General features: G+C 45.6%; 1 protein-coding gene and 1 pseudogene across 2 annotated transcripts in view; one reads left to right on the top strand and one right to left on the bottom strand.

Annotated features, from left to right (window-relative positions):
- The window catches only part of LOC137621576 (kinesin-related protein 8-like), a 92,388-nt gene that overhangs the window by 9,285 nt on the left and 64,435 nt on the right, over positions 1–18,668 (top strand). For both annotated transcript variants that reach the window (XM_068351980.1, XM_068351981.1), the window contains exons 4-6: positions 1,584–1,770; positions 6,935–7,089; positions 7,385–7,563. In XM_068351980.1, the coding sequence (XP_068208081.1) occupies positions 1,584–1,770; positions 6,935–7,089; positions 7,385–7,563 (521 nt within the window). The remainder of the gene's footprint in view (positions 1–1,583; positions 1,771–6,934; positions 7,090–7,384; positions 7,564–18,668) is intronic.
- Positions 10,794–10,912, bottom strand: LOC137622137 (5S ribosomal RNA; annotated as a pseudogene).

Raw genomic sequence — 18,668 nt, 5'->3', positions numbered from 1 at the left:
AAGGAGGAGTCTCCTGTAAGTAAAAGATCATGGTTGTATTCGTGTAGGAACTAATCACAAATTTAAAAATTGATTTGTATTTTTCCTAACTATACAAACCGGAATCCTTTATTGAAACTTGTCCACCATCAGGCTTCGTTCTAAGTGAATTGTCAATAGCCACCGGTGGGGGGGGGGGGGGGGGAGTCACCTCCCTGCTACAGATAGGTAATTACCTGTCAGTCGTTACACTCTTATAATTTTAACTTCCATGTTCCAGCTTTGCTGTTTTCTGTCTCTTATAAGCAAAAGACTCAGGATTGTATAGTTAGGAAAATATGAATTACAGTATTTCCCGAGTCGTAAGATGCACCTTTTTTTCCCGAAAAATGCCCCCCAAAATCACCCTGCCTCTTAACACTTAAGATAAAGCTGTATATTGGAGTTTGACACCCCTCAAACACCCAACCATTGACATACAAGTACCCAAACTCAAGAGACATAAAATATAACCCTACAATTATCATTCATATGTAATAAATTCTTTTACTTTTATGTTGAACTTCATTTAATGAAGTACAGTAGCAAATTATTTGTTTGTTTTGGCAATCAGCTGATGATTGGAACTCCCATCTACAAGCAAGCATGCCAACTAGTGGTCTCCTAGCAGACAACGCTATGACATATTAGTTGTTTATGCAGTATATATCTATTTTCTCATATTTTATTTGGTATTATTGTATTTCTTTACCAAAATTTGATTAAGAACATTTGGCAACACTGCTTTCATGTAAACAACACTTAAAACAACAAACACTATGACTAAATGTGTGTTTGTGGTGGAAAATACGAACTGGTTTAGTGGTTTCTTAAATGGAAGTGTAATAAAATTGGGATAATCAGCATATAACTAATTAATTTTAACTTAAACATTTCATAATACACCCAAAATAAGAAGAGGTGCGTCTTACCACTTGTAGTGTCTTATGACACTGGAAATACGGTACTTTAAAATTTTTTTATTTTAATGATTGTAGTAAGAAGTCATAACAGTTATAATCAACTCTATGATTAAATATTGTATAGAGAAATGATACCTGTTACTGCCCAATGCATTAAATATATTATTGAAAAGAAAAACTACCCAAATTTACTATAGACCTAACATTATTTATATGCAATAGCCCTCTTTGGGGCTTATCAATGTCAAATTTGCTAATGCCATCATGCAAGTAGGATGTGTGATAAAGTAGTAAAAGAAATTCTCCTCGAGCAGCTGTCATCTCTTTATTTGAGAAGATATTTCTTTAAAGAAACTTTGGTCAAGATACGCACCATTTAAGTGTTGGATGTAATATGTTTCCCAGAATGAGAGCTCAAGGAATACTTGTCAAGTGATAGGTCTGACCTTTAATTTTAGGTGTGTACAGTATTGTTTTACAGAGGGAAGCTACATTTGTAAAATTATTATCCAATCGCCCCAAAATTCCCCCCCCCCCAGAGTAGTGTGGTGCATCTCTCCAAAAATTATGAATCATAAAACTAGAGAGTGATATGTAGGTCAGAAAAAGTTTACTCTATATTACTGAAACATGGTTTTCCAGGAGGATGAAGGAATATTGCAGAGAGCTATGTTTGAACTTCTTGGCACTGAAGGGCTAGATCAGAACCGTCCTGAAAAAGGACAACGATGTTTGACGATATCGTTCCTAGAAGTTTATAACGAGGTGATTTATGACCTTCTGACACTGACCAGGAATCCTCTTAAAACCAAAACCGGTTTTGGAGGAGGTAAGAAGCATTTGTTTTTGTTGTAATTAGCTGATACATGATGATCTTTTTTACATTATTTATAATAGAAATTTTAAAAAACCAAGTTGGAATATCATTGGTGTTTTCAATGTAATCAAATTTAAAAAAAAACAAATTGTTCTGGCACGAAATGCAAACCATTTCGCTCTTTATTGGGTAATTACTTTTGGCAAAGACTTTTAGGAAGATATAACTACCCATTTCTAGTTAGTTGGGGTTTAGGGGGTAGTAACAGCTACCCTGTTCACACACACACTTGTGTTATATCACCACTTTTTCTTTTGGCTTGGGGAGTGAGGCTGTTCAATTCTCTCTCCCCTTTTAACAAACTGACTTTGACTTTCTTGTTCTGGAACGCTCTGCATGCAGTCTCTGCTTGTAGGACTCTCCTGGTATCAAGTGTTAGGAGTGACCAAGTCTAAAGGCATTCTTCTTCCTCGGGGTCTTCCTCGAAGGTGAAGAAACCCCAATTTCCTTTGCTGTGGGCTCAATCCCTCCACTCTTACTTTGCTTGCTCGTTCTACTCCGGAGTTGGGTCAAGTAAGAGTGATAGCCATTCTAGAGGTAATGACCCGATAGAGCTCGCAACCTCTTGACAACCTGTAGATGCGGACATCGTTGCTTTCCTTGTAGGAGCATGTAGAATTGTTTATGCTGTGGGTAGTTTTAGAGTATAAAGAATCTGTATAGCTAAGACATATCATTAAGAAGCTGGCTGATTGTGAGATCAATTTCAAGATTTTGTCTGTATGAAAGCTTTCTAACTCATATTCATTCTTTGTGGCAGGTAATAGGTGATACTGGTTGAAATTGTTTTGCTCGGTCAGTATATATGTAATGATGTTTTGTTTTCAGGCTACATACTCTACACTCCAAAGTTGTTGGTACTTTAAGGTTTTACAAGTTTATACGATTATGTGCAGGAGTGAAGGACATACTTTGTGGCCTGTTTAAACTACCTTCATGTACAGTGATGCCTCAGGATACGAAATTAATCCGTTCAGGATGCGGTTTCGTATCCTGATATTTTCGTATCCTGAGTCGCGTTTTACATGTAAATACCTGTAGCCTAATCCGTTCCAAGCCTTATAAAAAGTCACCTTTTCTTTCATAAACACGCTAAACTGTAGTAATAAACATGCAATGCAGCCATTTCTATCATTCAATAATTAACACAACCGTTAAAAACAGCCTAATCTATTCCAGAAACCACTATGAGATTATTCAATAATGTAGTTATAGCCAAGTTATCCCCCCCAAGCCCAAAGAAAACGGTCCGTTTTCTTTACTATTGTATAAAAGTTACGGTACTGTATGTACGTAAAGCATTTAGATCAGTGAAGGTGTATTGTTACCTGTACGTACACCTAAATTAATGATTGATACCTGTACACTCTGAAAAAAAGGTTACAGTTAATTAGTGTAACAAAAAAGTTGAAACTTACCTTTTGATTGAGACGATGTCCGATAGCGAAGTCGCGGCAGAGGAGGATGGCATAAGGCAGAAAACGTAACAAGTGACAGACTACGTACAGTAATTTACACACTTAACACATTAACACTTAAACTTTACGAAATAAAAAAATGGCAGAAATAATTAACACTTAACATTACGTATGGAAAACTATAAAATGAAAGAAAAAATTACTTTAACACTTAACGGTAACATAAAACTTAAAATTGAATTTTTTTTTTTTGCTTTTTTATAACTTTACGTTTTTCTTATTTTCTAAATCTCTTCTACTTCTTCATCACTTTCTTTTTTCTGTTTCTTTTCTTTACTTTCACCTTCTAATTCTTCATCCCTTCCTCTTTTCTGTTTCTTTTCTTCACTTTCACCTTCGTCTTGGCCTACTAATACCGCTGGCCTCTTTAATAAGAAACTATCCATTGAAGCTTGTTTCTGCCTACTTTTCAACACATTTCTAAAATGCGTTAGGCAAACGTCATTGCAGTGTTGAAGCGCACGGTTGGTATAAACTTTTTCTGGATGTTCCTTTTCGACGTAGTCTGCCATTTTATGGAAACATGCAAGAATTTCCTTGATGTCTGCCGTTTGCAAAGGTGCAACATCCTCCTCATCACCGCTAGAGAGCTGCTCTTGAAAATCACTCACTTGCATCGTCTCCAACTCCTTCAAGTCGTCCGTCGTCAACTCCTCGTGGTGCTCCTCGATAAGTTCATCGATATCTTCCGCGCTAACTTCCAGCCCCATGGACGTACCAAGATGTACGAACCTCAGACTGCTGAATTGGTTCAGGATCGTCAACGCTCTCGGCTTCTTCTCCAGGCTTCCCGAACCCCTCGAAGTCTCGTGCAGAGACAGCATCAGGCCACAGCTTCCTCCAAGATGAGTTTAGGGTACGCCTCGAAACTTCCTGCCAAGCGAGATCGATGAGTTTGAGGCATATCACGATGTTGAAGTGATCTTTCCAAAATTCACGCAGAGTGAGGTTTGTACTCTCTGTGACTTGGAAACATCTCTTGAAGAGATGCTTCGTGTACAATTTTTTAAAATTAGAAATAACTTGCTGGTCCATGGGCTGGAGGAGAGGGGTGGTGTTAGGCGGTAGATACAGGACCTTTATGAAGGAATACTCGGCCAGAAGATATTCCTCGAGGCCAGGAGGGTGAGCTGGAGCATTGTCCAACACCAGCAGACATTTCATAGGGAGGCGCTTTTCTTCCAAATATTTTCGGACAGTCGGACCGAAGCAGACATTCACCCAATCAATGAACAGTTGCCTCGTTACCCAGGCTTTTGCATTCGCCTTCTACATCACGGGAAGGTTCTCCTTAATGACTTTGTGGGCTTTGAAGGCTCGGGGATTTTCAGAATGGTACACCAGCAGGGGCTTTATCTTGCAGTCCCCACTGGCGTTTGCACAAAAAGCAAGGGTAAGCCTGTCCTTCATAGGCTTATGTCCGGGTAGCCTCTTCTCCGCCGTGATGAACATCCGACGAGGCATTTTCTTCCAGAAAAGCCCAGTTTTGTCGCAATTGAAAACTTGCTGCGAACTGTAGCCTTCCTGCAGAGTCAACTCGTCGAACGTTTTAACAAAGGCTTCGGCGGCCTTCGTGTCCGAGCTGGCTGCCTCCCCATGCCGTACCACTGAATGGATGCCAGTCCTTTTCTTGAACTTCTCGAACCACCCACGAGAAGCCTAGAACTCTGGGGGTTCCTGCTGGGATGTTCCTTCTCCTGCTCCTTCTTCGGCCTGAGCACGCACGAGATCACCGAAAATGGCGGAGGCCTTCTGGCAAATTGTAGTCTCAGTGATGGTGTCTCCTGAGATCTCTTTGTCCTTGATCCACACAAGAAGCAGCCTCTCCATCTCGTCATGCACGTGCGTTCTCTTGTTGGAGAAAATAGTGACGCCCTTAGAAGGTGTTGCTGCTTTGATGGCTGCCTTCTGCTTCAGGATGGTGCCTATCGTAGACGGATTCCGGCCATACTCCTTGGCGATCGCACTTAAACGCATGCCAGACTCGTACTTTTTAACGATTTCAAGTTTCGTCTCCATCGAGAGCATCGTCTTCTTCTTCTTTCCTTCGGCAACATTCTTGGGACCCATGGCTACAGTAATACGTAATATAATACACTACGTAACGTTATATACAGTCTATGTATAGTAAACACTAATACAGTACAGTGCACAGTAATGAATGTTTATTAACGATAACACGTGGCGTACGAATGTACTGTATATTAACACTAAGTCAAACAAGCGAAAGCACACAATGTCTGTTAACGATACCGCGGTCGGAACGAAAAGAGAGAGAGAGAGAGGAACGCCCGTGCGTAGGCAAGCTGGGATAGTTGCCGACCAATAGGAAAGCAGGATCTTATGGCGTCAGCTAGCGTCTGAGTAGGGAGATAACCAATGGGTGAGCGGGAGGCTGTAAGTGAGTCTACCCAAGTTCAAAGTCAGGCGGCGCGCGCTTTTTAAAATTACTCTCGGCGAAGAGTTGGGATCTCGTAAGGTTTTCGTATCCTGAAATTTTATCCGTATCCTGGGGCATAAAAATCTTCGAATCACTTTTCGCATCCTGAATTTTTCGTAAGCAGAAACTTTCGTATCCAGAGGTATCACTGTACTGTAGTACCTTGGTGGTTATTGCCTGAAAGGAGACTCCCTTAATGAGAACTTTTGGTAAAGTATCAGGAGTTCTCACTCTTGAATAACATTCAGTATCACTAACTTGCTTACCTAATATGCACTTCTTGGACAATTGAATGTCATTTTACAATCTTACATTCAATTTTTACAAGTAACCTGTCAAGAGACAATAATGAGATATCGCATTGTCGGTACATAGTGTGAACACTGCATGGGTGGCGTAGTGGTACCGGGTGACTTATTTCTGAGCATTACTTGCTAGTCTCGTTAGTACCCGTCCACAAAAATAATTGCCCGTACAAAATGAAATTTTTTGCTGGGAGACCGATGCAATGTTCATAACCCAGTTCTAATTTGTATGCTTTTATTCATCTTTAGTCGCATTCAAACTTGATCGCAACCCAGTACTACTGTATTGATAATAATAGTAATGGTAAAGGCATACAGTACTAATTTCAGTTACAGTACTATATGACTTCCCATACTAATACCTTCACTTCATCCAAACATAAGATTTCACTCCGGAGGCTGTGTAGCCTTTGTAAGTTTAGTACAGAAAGTCCTCAACTTAGAAACTTAATAGGTTCCAAGAATCTGTTTGTAAGTTGAATTTTGGTAAATCTTGGCAATTTTCAGCTGCAAAAAATCAACAAACAGTCCTGTTTCATATTGCAAAGATTGTCTTGCTTACTGCATTAAAATTATATGATACTGTTCTATTACAGTATTTCATTATAACTTTTGATACAGTATCTGAAATTTGTGATTTCAGTTGGATTTGTTTTTGTACCTCCGAATGTTTGTAAGTTTTTAGTTAGAAATCTATGCAGATCAGTGTGGTGGCATAAGAATGTGTTTTTTTATAGTATTAAGATAATTTTTACTTTTTATAACTTATCCAGGATGTTTTCCACTTTAGATATAGTGCACTAATGTTTATGAGCTAAAGAGTTTTCTCTCAAACTTAAGGTGCATGTTCATAAGGTGAAGAGGTACCTAAAGAGTATTTCTAAACCTTTCAGCTGTTTCTCCAGTTGGGATGGTTGAAGAAGAGGTAACTTGTGTAGAGGAGGGGCTTAAACTTTTAGAACGTGGCAGCCATAATCGCAGTGTTGCCAGCACTGCTCTTAATCAGCATTCGTCGAGATCACACGCACTGATATATGTCACTGTTCAGGTAGGCTTCTTGTGTTTTTCATACTTTTTATCAGGTGTTTGTAATATTCATGCTTAATTGATATGGGAGCATCTACTGTATGTAAAAACAACTCATCTCTTGTGTTAAAGCTCAAAAGTAAGTTTTATGATACTCGAGAAATTGTGACTTCCATAAATTGTAGCCCTACCTTTTATGGTCAACTTTAAAAAGTCATGATTAATTTTAAGAACAGAATTTCTCTCATAATTGTACAATGTCGTAAACTATTAGTGCCAGAAAATTTTTATGAAATATTTTAAATTACAATCCTCAGAACAATGGTGTAAGTGGCTGTCTGATATTAGTTGACCTAGCTGGGGCGGAAGGTGTCGGCCGAGCTCAGACGTCGGGGCAGCAGTTCACAGAAGGCATTCACATAAACAAGGGTCTATTGACCCTTGGAAAAGTTTTGTCAGCACTGTCCAATCCAGCTCCTTCTTATGTACCCTACAGGTATGATCAGATTAACCAGTGAGAAATTTTTCCATGTCTATATCTAAATTTCCAAAATTCTCTTGTTGGAAAGTAATTACTGCAAGAACAATTACTCTCTTATTTTGGAAAGATATCTAAGAAAAAATTGACATCGTTTTCATTAACTTCATAGGCTTTATTTTACAACAGAGTAATTGTATTTGATATTTTTTTTTGCTCAATGATTGCTTGAATTGGTGGTAGATGTGATGTCAAGAATGTTTTTCATTCATAAAAGTACTGTAACTGGTGTGATTACTGTATTCTATTCTTATAGGAGCAACGGTGGCTCATCAAAGTTGGGTAACTATTCTTGAGTTATATGTTAATATGACAAATTCGAAGATAATTTGTATTTTTCCTAACCATACAAACCTTAGCTATTTACAGAGGGTTTACCTTTTAGCGCAGCTGAAATGGCGAGCCATTAGAATTTAACGAGGGTGTATTACCCCCGCGCTAGTTAGCGGGGGGGTAGGGGAGTGGTAGCTAGCTACCCCTCCCCCCCCCTCACACACAGATGAATGCTCACTTTCACTTAGAGGTAGGACTTGTCTTGGGGGACAGGGCTGGCGGGCAAATATGTGTAAATAGCTAAGGTTTGTATGGTTAGGAAAAATACAAATTATCTTCGAATTTGTCATTTGTTCCGTACCCGAAATACAAACCACGCTATTTACAGAGGGTGACTTACCCCTTAGGTAGGGTGGAAAGTCCCCAGCCATACTGGCTTTGGCTTTACCCGGGGACTCAGAATCCGAGTGAGTCGCACTCGAGAAAAGGAGTCCCTGCACCTCACAAGTTCCTTGCTCCGCAAGGAACCATGTGGCCTACGTAAGCTTGTGTGTGAAGGAAGAAGTGTGACCCGTCCTAGGCAGTTGACCTGGAGTTCCAGAAGGAACTCTGGGTTAGGACGTTCCCAATACCACCTCGTCAGGGTATGGGGGACGCGACAGTATTGACTCAATACTCGGAACACAAGGAAGCATGGTTTACCTGCAGAGGTTCGAGGTCAGCTATGCAGAGACCAGGATGCTGCTTCCCCGTAGAGGGGATGATGAAGAAAGAAATAAGAGCCAGACATACTTCTTTTGTTCATGCAGACTAAAACCTGATAACAATGCCCTCAACCTTCTTCTACCTGTCCAAAAAGGAGCCTGAGGTTAGACCAGCTGTTGTGTAGCCACCACAGAGCGATAGAAAACGTATCGAGACTCCTGTGGGTCACGCCCTGCAGGAAGCGGGCTGCGAAGGTCATTAGACTCCAGCTTGTAGCACCTGCGTCACAGAGTAGTATTACTCGAAGGCGAGGGACGTTGCGATGTATCCAACATCGTGCTGTAGGGCGACGTGACGGGGGAGGGTCTGGAGACAGGTCGAGATGAATGTCCTTGAGTCCGGGCTGAAGAGGTATACTGGTGACTCTCCCCCGTGTCCTCCTTGTGCTCCCAAATCGGTTGCAACTGAGGACAAACTGCAGCTGTTCCCAGCGCTAACCTCTCGATTCCTTTACTGGCAAGAAAGAGAAGGTCTTGGGACATCAGATACAGAATGGAGACTCGAAATCTTGAATGAATTGGACCGAAGGGCCGGGACCCCCAGATTCTGAGTCTAGCCAACAACTCAGGAGCGAACCTGAATGTTGCCTTCCCCTCTTCCTTAGAAAGGGGGGAGTCGTAAGAGACCAAGAAGATTGCTTACACACTGGCCGTGGCCAGAGGGAGCAGGAGACCCAAGGCGGAATACAATCCGAGGCCTGTCGTAAAGGGTCTTGAGAAGATCTCTTAAAGGACTAAAAGTCCGAGCCATGCTCCAAGTTGGAGGTCTTCCTCCGACTAGGGCAGGGACGATCGTAGCTTCGCATGAGCGAGGATAGATCCAGCGGGCAGGAAAAAGTTATTCCTTTAAGCCTGAAGGTCAGGGAAAGGCTGAGCCACAGGCTTCATTGCCGAGAGCGGAAAGGAGTTTCCTCCCGCGAAAGGCAATAAGACCGTTATTGCTGGAGAAGAGGCCTCAAGGGAAGAGGTATATCTCCCACGGCACCAACCACCTTAGACTCTTCACTTTGCCTGGAAGACCCCTGTGGATGACTATCGCAGATGACGCGACCTCTGTACCGCGACTGTAGCGGGTTGTCTCTTCTTGAGGAGGAGGCGTAGTGTCTCCAGGCATGAAGCCGAAGCGACGCCCCGGTTCGGGAGAGATGTCGCAGTGTGGTTGCTTGAGTAGTCTGCGCCGTGGGAGAAGCTCTCCCGGGAGTTCCGTCAGGGGAAGCAGAGGGTCCAGAAACCGTTCTGCGCATAGTCCCAGTGGAGCTCTCCCATTGAAAGGTTGACAGACAACCTGGTCTTGTTGAGACCCATTGTCCACAGACAAAAAGGAGGGAAGACGCAGGCGTCGAAGTTGTCCCACCATCACCGGAATGCATCTTGCCAGAGTCCCGGGGTCTGAGACTGGGGGGAAGAACAGCGGAAGCTTGAGGTTCCAAGCTGTCGCGATCAGGTCCCCCAGACCAGTACCTGCTGGTTACCCAAGGTCAAAGACCCCCAGGTACACTCTCTCTACGAGGCTCTGCTCGGATAGTCGGAGAGAACATTCCCCTGCCTGGAATGAGAGAGCCGATGGTGGTATTGAGAGAATCTCAATCATCCCGGTATCTCTACTGCAAGATGTGAAGGTGTGAAAATGCGTCCCCTGCTGGTTAGAATACGCCAGAATCATGAAGTCGACGCGCACGGGGCGACTCGGCAGGAGCTGTAGGATCTGTAGAGGGGCCAGACTAAGGCCCCTAAGCCTGCCTGAATGATGGAGAGGTATCCTTCAGGTCTTGACCATAGGCCTGGACCGGAACATGCCCCCCCCTTTCCTTTGACGAGTCCGAGAACAGCATCAAGAATGTGGGGAAAGGACGAGAATAACCACTACCATCAAGAGGCTCCATAGGTCAACACCCATTGCAGGTCTAATAGTTCCGCTGGTCCCATAGGGGCCAGGAAGTCCGGTTAAACATTGCCTGAAGCCACCGGAACTTGGACCGCCCCACATGGAACTTATCCTGAGGCGACCGTTCGGACTATAGACGGGTCAATGAGGAAAGGAGAACTAGGAAACGTTCCAAGGTAGGGCTGAAAGCTCTGCTTGACTGAGAACAGGTACTGCGACTCTCCTCAGTCTTGCCACAGTCAACTGAAAGGAAGGCTCGGAGGATGTGGTAACAGAATCTGGCGTCCCCAGGTGGTCACCCATCCAAGTACCGACCAGAACCGACGTTGCTTAACCTCGCTGGACGGACGAGAAGCGGGGTTTCCAACGTGGTAAGGCCGTTGACTCAATATCATGGCCAGATACTCCAGATGTTGAGGCAGAGGAAGAGAAGGCTCCAAGCAAAATACCATGAGCCCACACTCATGGTAAGCATCCGGAAGCTTGTCCCGGCGCTGAAGAAGGTCGAACCCGAGCCTACCGGAGTTGACCAGCCCTCCAAACAGCAGAGGAGGCGGAAGCCTGCACCTGAGCGGCCAAGAGGAAGGCAGGGAGAGTTCTCCGTGGAAACAAACCTGCTATGCCACGGCGGGATAGCCACACTGCATCATAAGCAGGAATACTTGCAGTCTAGGCTGAATTCGATGAGCTCCCTGGAAGATGGATGGAATGGAAACTGAAAGTACCCGTCCTTCCGATCCAGGGTTTAAGGAGTCCTGTCGCCTCGTTACCAGTCTGATCGATTCTGCTGGTCTACGCTGGCCGAAGTTTGTTCGACAAACTTGATCAGGGCTGAGAGGTCGACTACGGACATCCCCTCTCAGATCCTTCCTTACAAGAAAGGATCGACTGAAGAGGCCGGGGGTGAAGCCGTCGATGATCCTAAGGAAAACCTTCGCCTAAGGTATGGATCATTCTGCCCAACCGGGCAACTCTTGCTGACGCTATGGCATAGAGGTTCAGAGACACTGAATTCGCTGACAGAGACGGCAGGCGCGATATCCTTGGCTGATCACAGAGATTGTGCGGGAATGGGCATCGGGAAGCTGTCATTCGGATGAGTAACCTTAAGCATCCTCCCAGCGAAAAACCTGCAATCCTAGAGTTCGTGAACTCTGCCGCTCCTTTTAGGACTACAGGGGGTCCTCGGGTTACGACGCTGATCCGTTCTTAAGACGCGGTGTAACCCGAATTTCCGTGTAAGTCGGAACACCATAAATATACGTACTGTACTGTACTGTAAAGTATTACTGTATACTGTACTATAATAAAATGTATCAAATGACATAAAAACAATATTAGAAAAAGAGAAAACAATTCCTTACCACATGAATTAAAGTAAATATCAATAAAAAAAGAAAACAATTCCTTACCACATGAATTAAAGTAAATATCAATAAAAAAAGAAAACAATTCCTTACCACATGAATTAAAGTAAATATCAATAAAAAAAAAGAAAACAATTCCTTACCACATGAATTAAAGTAAATATCAATAAAAAAAGAAAACAATTCCTTACCACATGAATTAAAGTAAATATCAATAAAAAAAAAGAAAACAATTCCTTACCACATGAATGAAAGTAAATATCAATAAAAAAAGAAAACAATTCCTTACCACATGAATTAAAGTAAATATCAATAAAAAAAAAAAAAACAATTCCTTACCACATGAATTAAAGTAAATATCAATAAAAAAAAAAGAGAACAATTCCTTACCTTATTCCTATGGTTGGCTTGCACACTAGAAGGGATGTTGCAAGGGACGGAGAGACTGGTTTATTGTGGAGAGGAAGGTGCAGAAGATGCTGGAGAAAATGGGGCAGGTGAATCAGGATTCTCTGGAAGTGAGACAGAAGATGCTGGAGAAAATGGGGCAGGTGAATCAGGATTCTCTGGAAGTGAGACAGAAGATGCTGGAGAAGCTGGGGCAGGCGAGTCTGGAGGTGAAGAGCCTACAAGAGGTGGTGGAGAAGCAGAGGCAGCTGAGGTTGATGGCAGAGGCTCTGTAGCAATAGAGGCAGCTGAGGTTGATGGTAGAGGCTCTGTTGCAGGCAAATCTGGAGTAGTAGAGGCAGCTGATGTAGAGGGTGCAGTTATCTCTACTTTCTTAAAATACCGCTCCAGGTTAGACTGGACAGAGAGGATCCTCTTCTCATCCAAAATCTCCTTATAACACTGCAGTAAGTCCATGACACCTCTGGAAACCCTGGTGAACCTGTCCATGTTGGGATCTTGAGCCTCGAAAGTTGCCAATGCTTGTTGTATCTTGGCAAAACCTTTTGACAAGCCCTGCCTTGTGAAAGCCTTAGGGTCTGGGGTGGGGGCTTCTTCCTCTTCAGCCTGATAGACCAGCATGGGCTTCAGTTTGAAGTCGCCAGCAGCATTTCCCCCAAGAAGCAAAGTTAGCCTCTCCTTGCCTGCTTTATGACCGGGTGCTGACTTCTCCTCCTTTGCTATGTACGTGCGGTTAGGCATGCGCTTCCAGAATAAACCTGTCTCATCCGCATTGAACACCTGATAAGCAGAATAACCCCCCTCCCTAATTATCTCAGCCAACGCTTTAGGAAATTCACTTGCTGCTTTCTCATCCCCACTAGCAGCTTCACCTTGCACTTTAAGATTATGGTAATTGGCCCGAGCCTTAAATCGCATAAACCAACCCCTACTAGCCGAAAACTCTTCACTTTCACTTTCTCCCCCCCTTTCTTTTTTCAACGCTTCAAACAACCTTTTAGCCTTCTCTTGAATAACCATTAAGCTCACTGGAATACGCCGTTGATTTTGATCTTCCAACCAAAGCACTAATAACCTTTCCATTTCGATAATTAAACCACTACGCTGTTTCGTTATCACTGTTGCTTTCATTGGAGCAGATCCTTTTACGTGTTCAACAATGCGCTCCTTATCTTTAAGGATAGTAGCCACGGTCGAACGGCTAAGGCCAAGCGATCGGCCAATGTTCGTTGGCGTTTCACCGTTTTTAGACCGCTTAATAATGTCTAATTTCACTTCCATGGTGATGGCCTTCCTTTTCTTCGATGCACTACCATCAGAAGAATCTGCCTTGCGCTTTGGAGCCATAATGAAGGGCAAAAAGTTCAAAAAAACGATCAAACACGTGAGAGAAAGAACAGGCAATCACAACCAAAAATGGCGTATGAGTGGAACTGAGCGACGCCGTCTTCCTCGCCCACAACCACCGCAAAGCGTATTCATCCACCGCGCGCTAGAAACTAGTTCGCAATTGTTTACGTCGCTTACGACGCTAACGGTGTAAGACGGAACGACGCTTAATATTATTTTTATATTTTTATGGGGCGCGTTCGTAACGGCGAAACCGCGTAAGTCGGGACCGTCGTAACCCGAGGACCTACTGTATGCCCCCCGGGGGAGCCTCCCGTGCCATCTGTTCCTGACAGGAGGAAACTGCAATTGGACACCTTGTCCCAGTTGTCGTAGCCGATAACTTAGGCCGACGTGGTTGAAAGAAAAGGGCGCTGGAGCCCTGCAGAGTCTGGAAGAAAGCGCCTTGGAGGAGTGAAAACGGAAGTCGATTTCCTCCGCACAGCCGCTGTCTAAGTCTCTGTCCTTGGGCACAAACAAACTCTTCTCAAGGATGGAAGGGTGTCTGAGGTCGTCGACCTCCACAGATGAGACACCCGAAGGAAGCCCTCAGTCAGCGCGTCCAGATGGTACAACATCGAGCTTGTCCGCAAGTTAGATACTTAACGACGAAAGGCCAAGGTGCCTGAGCTCGAGAGGAGGAAAGTACCCATGATCTTCCTGTAGCTTCCTTGAACCAAACCTCGGGCCGTAACCGAGGAGGGAAAGGATCTGGTAAGCTCCCAGAGGAAGGGGTAAGCAGTCACCCCTTGTCCGATGGAGAAATCTCGAACGGAAAGCCCCCCCCCCCCCCCCCCCAAAATCCTTCCAGGGAATGACGGGGAAGGGCTAACCCAGGTTCAGGAAAGAGGAGTGTTGCTCAGATCTCCCTGAAGTTTCTCCTATTCTTGCAAGTGCCATGCTCTGCGTTTACGGGGTGAGGCCGTATTCTGGAAATACGCTCCAGAAGAACTCGCCAGGCTGGCCATGCTGCGAAAACCCCATTGGGAATCGTGGTCGCAATCGCCCTGGAGCTCGCGCGACGGTAATTCAAAGATTTGCGCGTGGGCGAACGTGGAAGCGCCCATGCGCGGTAACGCAGGAACGCAAACGAAGGTGAGCGAAGGAGCGCAGAAAGAGGGCGAGCGTGGTAGGAAGGGCGAGAGCTGGTGGTCGGCGAGCGATAACCCATAGACGAGCAATGGATACTGCAAGAAATAAGCCGACGTTTGTGCGAAGAAACACTGTAGGTTCGAGCGACGGAACACCGTCGGTTCGCGCGACAGCGTGCGACGGAACACCGTCGGTTCGCGCGACAGCGTGCGACGGAACACCGTCGGTTCGCGCGATGGAACACCGTCGGTTCGCGCGACGGAACACCGTCGGTTCGCGCGACGGAACACCGTCGGTTCTCGCGACGGAACACCGTCGGTTCGCGCGACGGAACACCGTCCGGCCGCGCGATGGAAAAAAGTTGGTTCGCGCGCGGGCGAACATTGGAGAGCATGGGCGCGGACGCGCATGAGCGTAGACGTGCAGGCACGTGGGCGTGTGGGCGAACGGTCCTGCGGGCGAGCGGTCGCGCAGGCGAACGGTCCCGCGGTCGTGCGGGCGAGCGGTCACGCGGGCGCGCGGGCGAGCTTTCGCGAGGGTGAGCAGTTGAATGAGCGCGAGTCTGAGGCGGCGAACGCAAGCGTTAGCGCGATGGCTAGGAAACGCGCTGCCGCGTGGGCGAGGAAGACCGCTGGCGATATGGATCAACAGGCGATCGCTGGTGACCTGGTGAGCGCTAACGCGCAGGTTGGCGATGGCGCGTTGTGGCATGCCGATGCGATGGCGAGCAGCATGCGCAGGTGAGCGATCGTGCGATGGCGAGCAGCATGCGAAGGTGAGCGATCGCGAGCAGCATGCGCAGGTGGGCGATCGTGCGATGGTGATCAGCATGCGCAAGGTCGCGCGATGGTGATCAGCATGCCAGGGTCGCGCGATGGCGATCAGCATGCGCAGGTGGGCGATCGCGCGATGGTGATCAGCATGCGCAGGGTCGCGCGGTGGTGATCAGCATGCCAGGGTCGCGCGATGGCGAGCAGCATCAGCAGGTGGGCGATCACGCGATGGCGAGCAGCATCCGCAGTTGAGGGTCGCGCGATGGGGAGCAGCATCCGCAGGTAGGCGATCGCGCGATGGTGATCAGCATGCGCAGGGTCGCGCAATGGCGATCAGTATGCGCAGGTGGGCGGTCGCGCGATGGCGATCAGCATCCGCAGGTGGGCGGTCGCGCGATGGCGATCAGCATCCGCAGGTGGGCGGTCGCGCGATGGCGAGCAGCATCCGCAGGTTGGCGAGCAGCATCTGCAGTTGAGGGTCGCACGATGGCGAGCAGCATCCGCAGGTAGGCGATCGCGCGATGGTGAGCAGCATGCGCAGGTGAGCTAGTAGCTGGCGAACCATGTTCCTTCAGAAGTGTTGGAGAACGTTGGCGTGCCGGCTGTAACACACGCGGGCGATCCGGAGATCGCCGAGAGACAGGTGATCGCTGGCGAGCTGATGATCGCTGACGAGCAGAAGGCAACGCGTGGAAGCCTGCGCATAGAAGAAGAGTCCTTGACCCCGACCTGAACCGAAGTTCTAGATCGCGAGGGCGAACGTGGGCGCACAGGGCGCGTAACAGGAACCAACAGGAACAGCAGGGATGATCATCATGAGAGCGCCGACGAACAGGAGAGCGCTGATGAGCAGGAGAGCGCCTGTGCGCTAACACTGAGCAGGAGCAGGAGAGAACACAGCAGAAGGGCGCGCAGGGGAACCCTGACACGCAAGGGAAGAACCCCCGTGGGAGGCAACCCTTTGCCCCGAAGGGATCGTTGTCCGCCGGGAGACTGTTGTCTGTCCTCCGGGAGACTGATGTCCGTCGGAAGACCGTTGTCCGTCGGGAAGACCGTTGTCCGTCGGGAAGACGAGATCAGACTGCTGTCCATCTGCACCAAGGCGGAAGATCAAGAAAAAGGAGTTGTAGGCTGCAAACGGAGATTCAAAAAGGCGCCTCTAGCACCTTTATAGGGAGATGAGAGGCCCTTACGACGAGGCGGACGGTGGGCCTTACGGCGAGGGAGGCCAACAGCAACAGCAACAGAAGAATCCTCCGAAGAGGAGTCTCTATGAGTGTACTCTCTCACGAACGAAAGAGAAACACTTCGTAGAAGAGACTGGTCAGCCAGTGACCTAAAAGGAGCAATCCTCCGAAGAGGGGCTCCTGCAGTTGCCCAGCCCCTTGAGCGAAACTGCAGGTGTGATCGCTCAGCACCAAGAGCATAGTCGCACGAAAAAAAGGCAAGAGAAGAACCCCCCAAAAGGGGAAAAACTCAAGCCTGGACAGGAAAAACTTCCCTCGGAAGGAAAGTTACCCGGCCAAGGAGGCAAGCCTCCTGAGAGTTCTAAAATGAACTGGAGAGCTGTCCGTCGTCACGGGAGTACTTCCAGTAGAAGGAGACACGCCCCTGACGAAAATACAAGGGGGGAGGCAGCAACAGCCGAATCCCCAGGACTCAACAAGACAGCTCACACCATTGCCATATTACAGAAACGAACTAGATCGGTAACTGTAAAAAAAAATAAAACAAATAACATTAGTACACATTCATTCCCCCGGGAAGGCTCCGAAGAGGAATCCCGAGGGAAAGGAAACAAGAATTACACAACAGGCACGTGCCCTCACAACCACTTACACTCACGGAAGGAGAGCTGTAACCAAAACAGAATTATAACAATTATAATTATGTAACTATGTAATTATGTAATATAAAAAATATAAACACTACAATTAGATTCATAAACTAATTGAGACAAACGTACGGCGTAGCAACCCCCCCACGCGGAAAGGAAGCTACAAGGGCGTAGTAACACATAGTAAAAGGGTGAACGACCTCAAGAGAGAGAGAGAGAGAAAGACATAAGTCAAACTCGATCGCCACCCATAAAATTACGCCGTGGTGGCCTAAATGCCGAGGACTCCACGTAGATATCGTACACTACACACACAACTCTGAAAAGGAAACTTACTGATTTCTATACTCAAATATATATACAAACATGAAAATATGTTTACATATATATTGTGTAAATGAAAAGTAAGCGATTAAATAAAGACAAAACAAACAATGGCTGCCAAGAGAGGACCAAGACAGAGACGTCTGTCACAGTCCGAGCCAAAAGTGAAAGTGAGCATTCATCTGTGTGTGAGGGGGGGGGGGGAGGGTAGCTAGCTACCACTCCCCTACCCCCCCGCTAACTAGCGCCGGGGTAATACACCCTCGTTAAATTCTAATGGCTCGCCATTTCAGCTGCGCTAAAAGGTAAACCCTCTGTAAATAGCGTGGATTGTATTTCGGTTACGGAACAAAGGTGAATTAGAAAATGATTTGTGCTTATTTTATTTCAGTCATCACTTATACTTAACTACAGTATATGAAATGTAGTAGAATTAAATTTTCATATAGTTACTCTATATATTGTGGAAATTGTTAAGTGTAATTTCTAGATCAATTAGCCTTTAATCATTTATAACTAATTACATTAAGCATTTACAGTTATACTTAAAGTCAAGTCATTTTCTGTGGAGTCGTTTTAGATTAAGGGATTTTTTTAAAAAAAGGATAATGTGTAAAATCTGTTCTTTTTTTTTGTATGCTTAAGATTTTTATGATGGAAATTATTAATTCATCAGAGAGACATTAAGAAAAACATCGAGTTGTTGAGTGACTTCTTATGATAGCAGTGATATAGAATTTCTTTAAGAGTCTGTAGTGTTTATAGGTGGGTCTTTGAAGGGTTAAATAAAGTCAAGTCTCAAGTCTTGGAACTAATTAACTTGTATTATGAGGTGTGGCAGTATACATAGCCCATGTATTTTACCTGTACTGCTAAATATGTATAGGTGTGTACTTTGGTTCTTTTAATTGATCTGTTAAATACATGTGTATAAGATATGTACGTTTATAC

This window comes from Palaemon carinicauda, chromosome 28 (genome assembly GCF_036898095.1).
Source record: "Palaemon carinicauda isolate YSFRI2023 chromosome 28, ASM3689809v2, whole genome shotgun sequence".
NCBI classification, from domain to species: Eukaryota; Metazoa; Arthropoda; class Malacostraca; order Decapoda; family Palaemonidae; genus Palaemon; species Palaemon carinicauda.
Note: the sequence above shows the minus strand (reverse complement) of the source record. Positions and strands in the feature narration are given on the sequence as shown.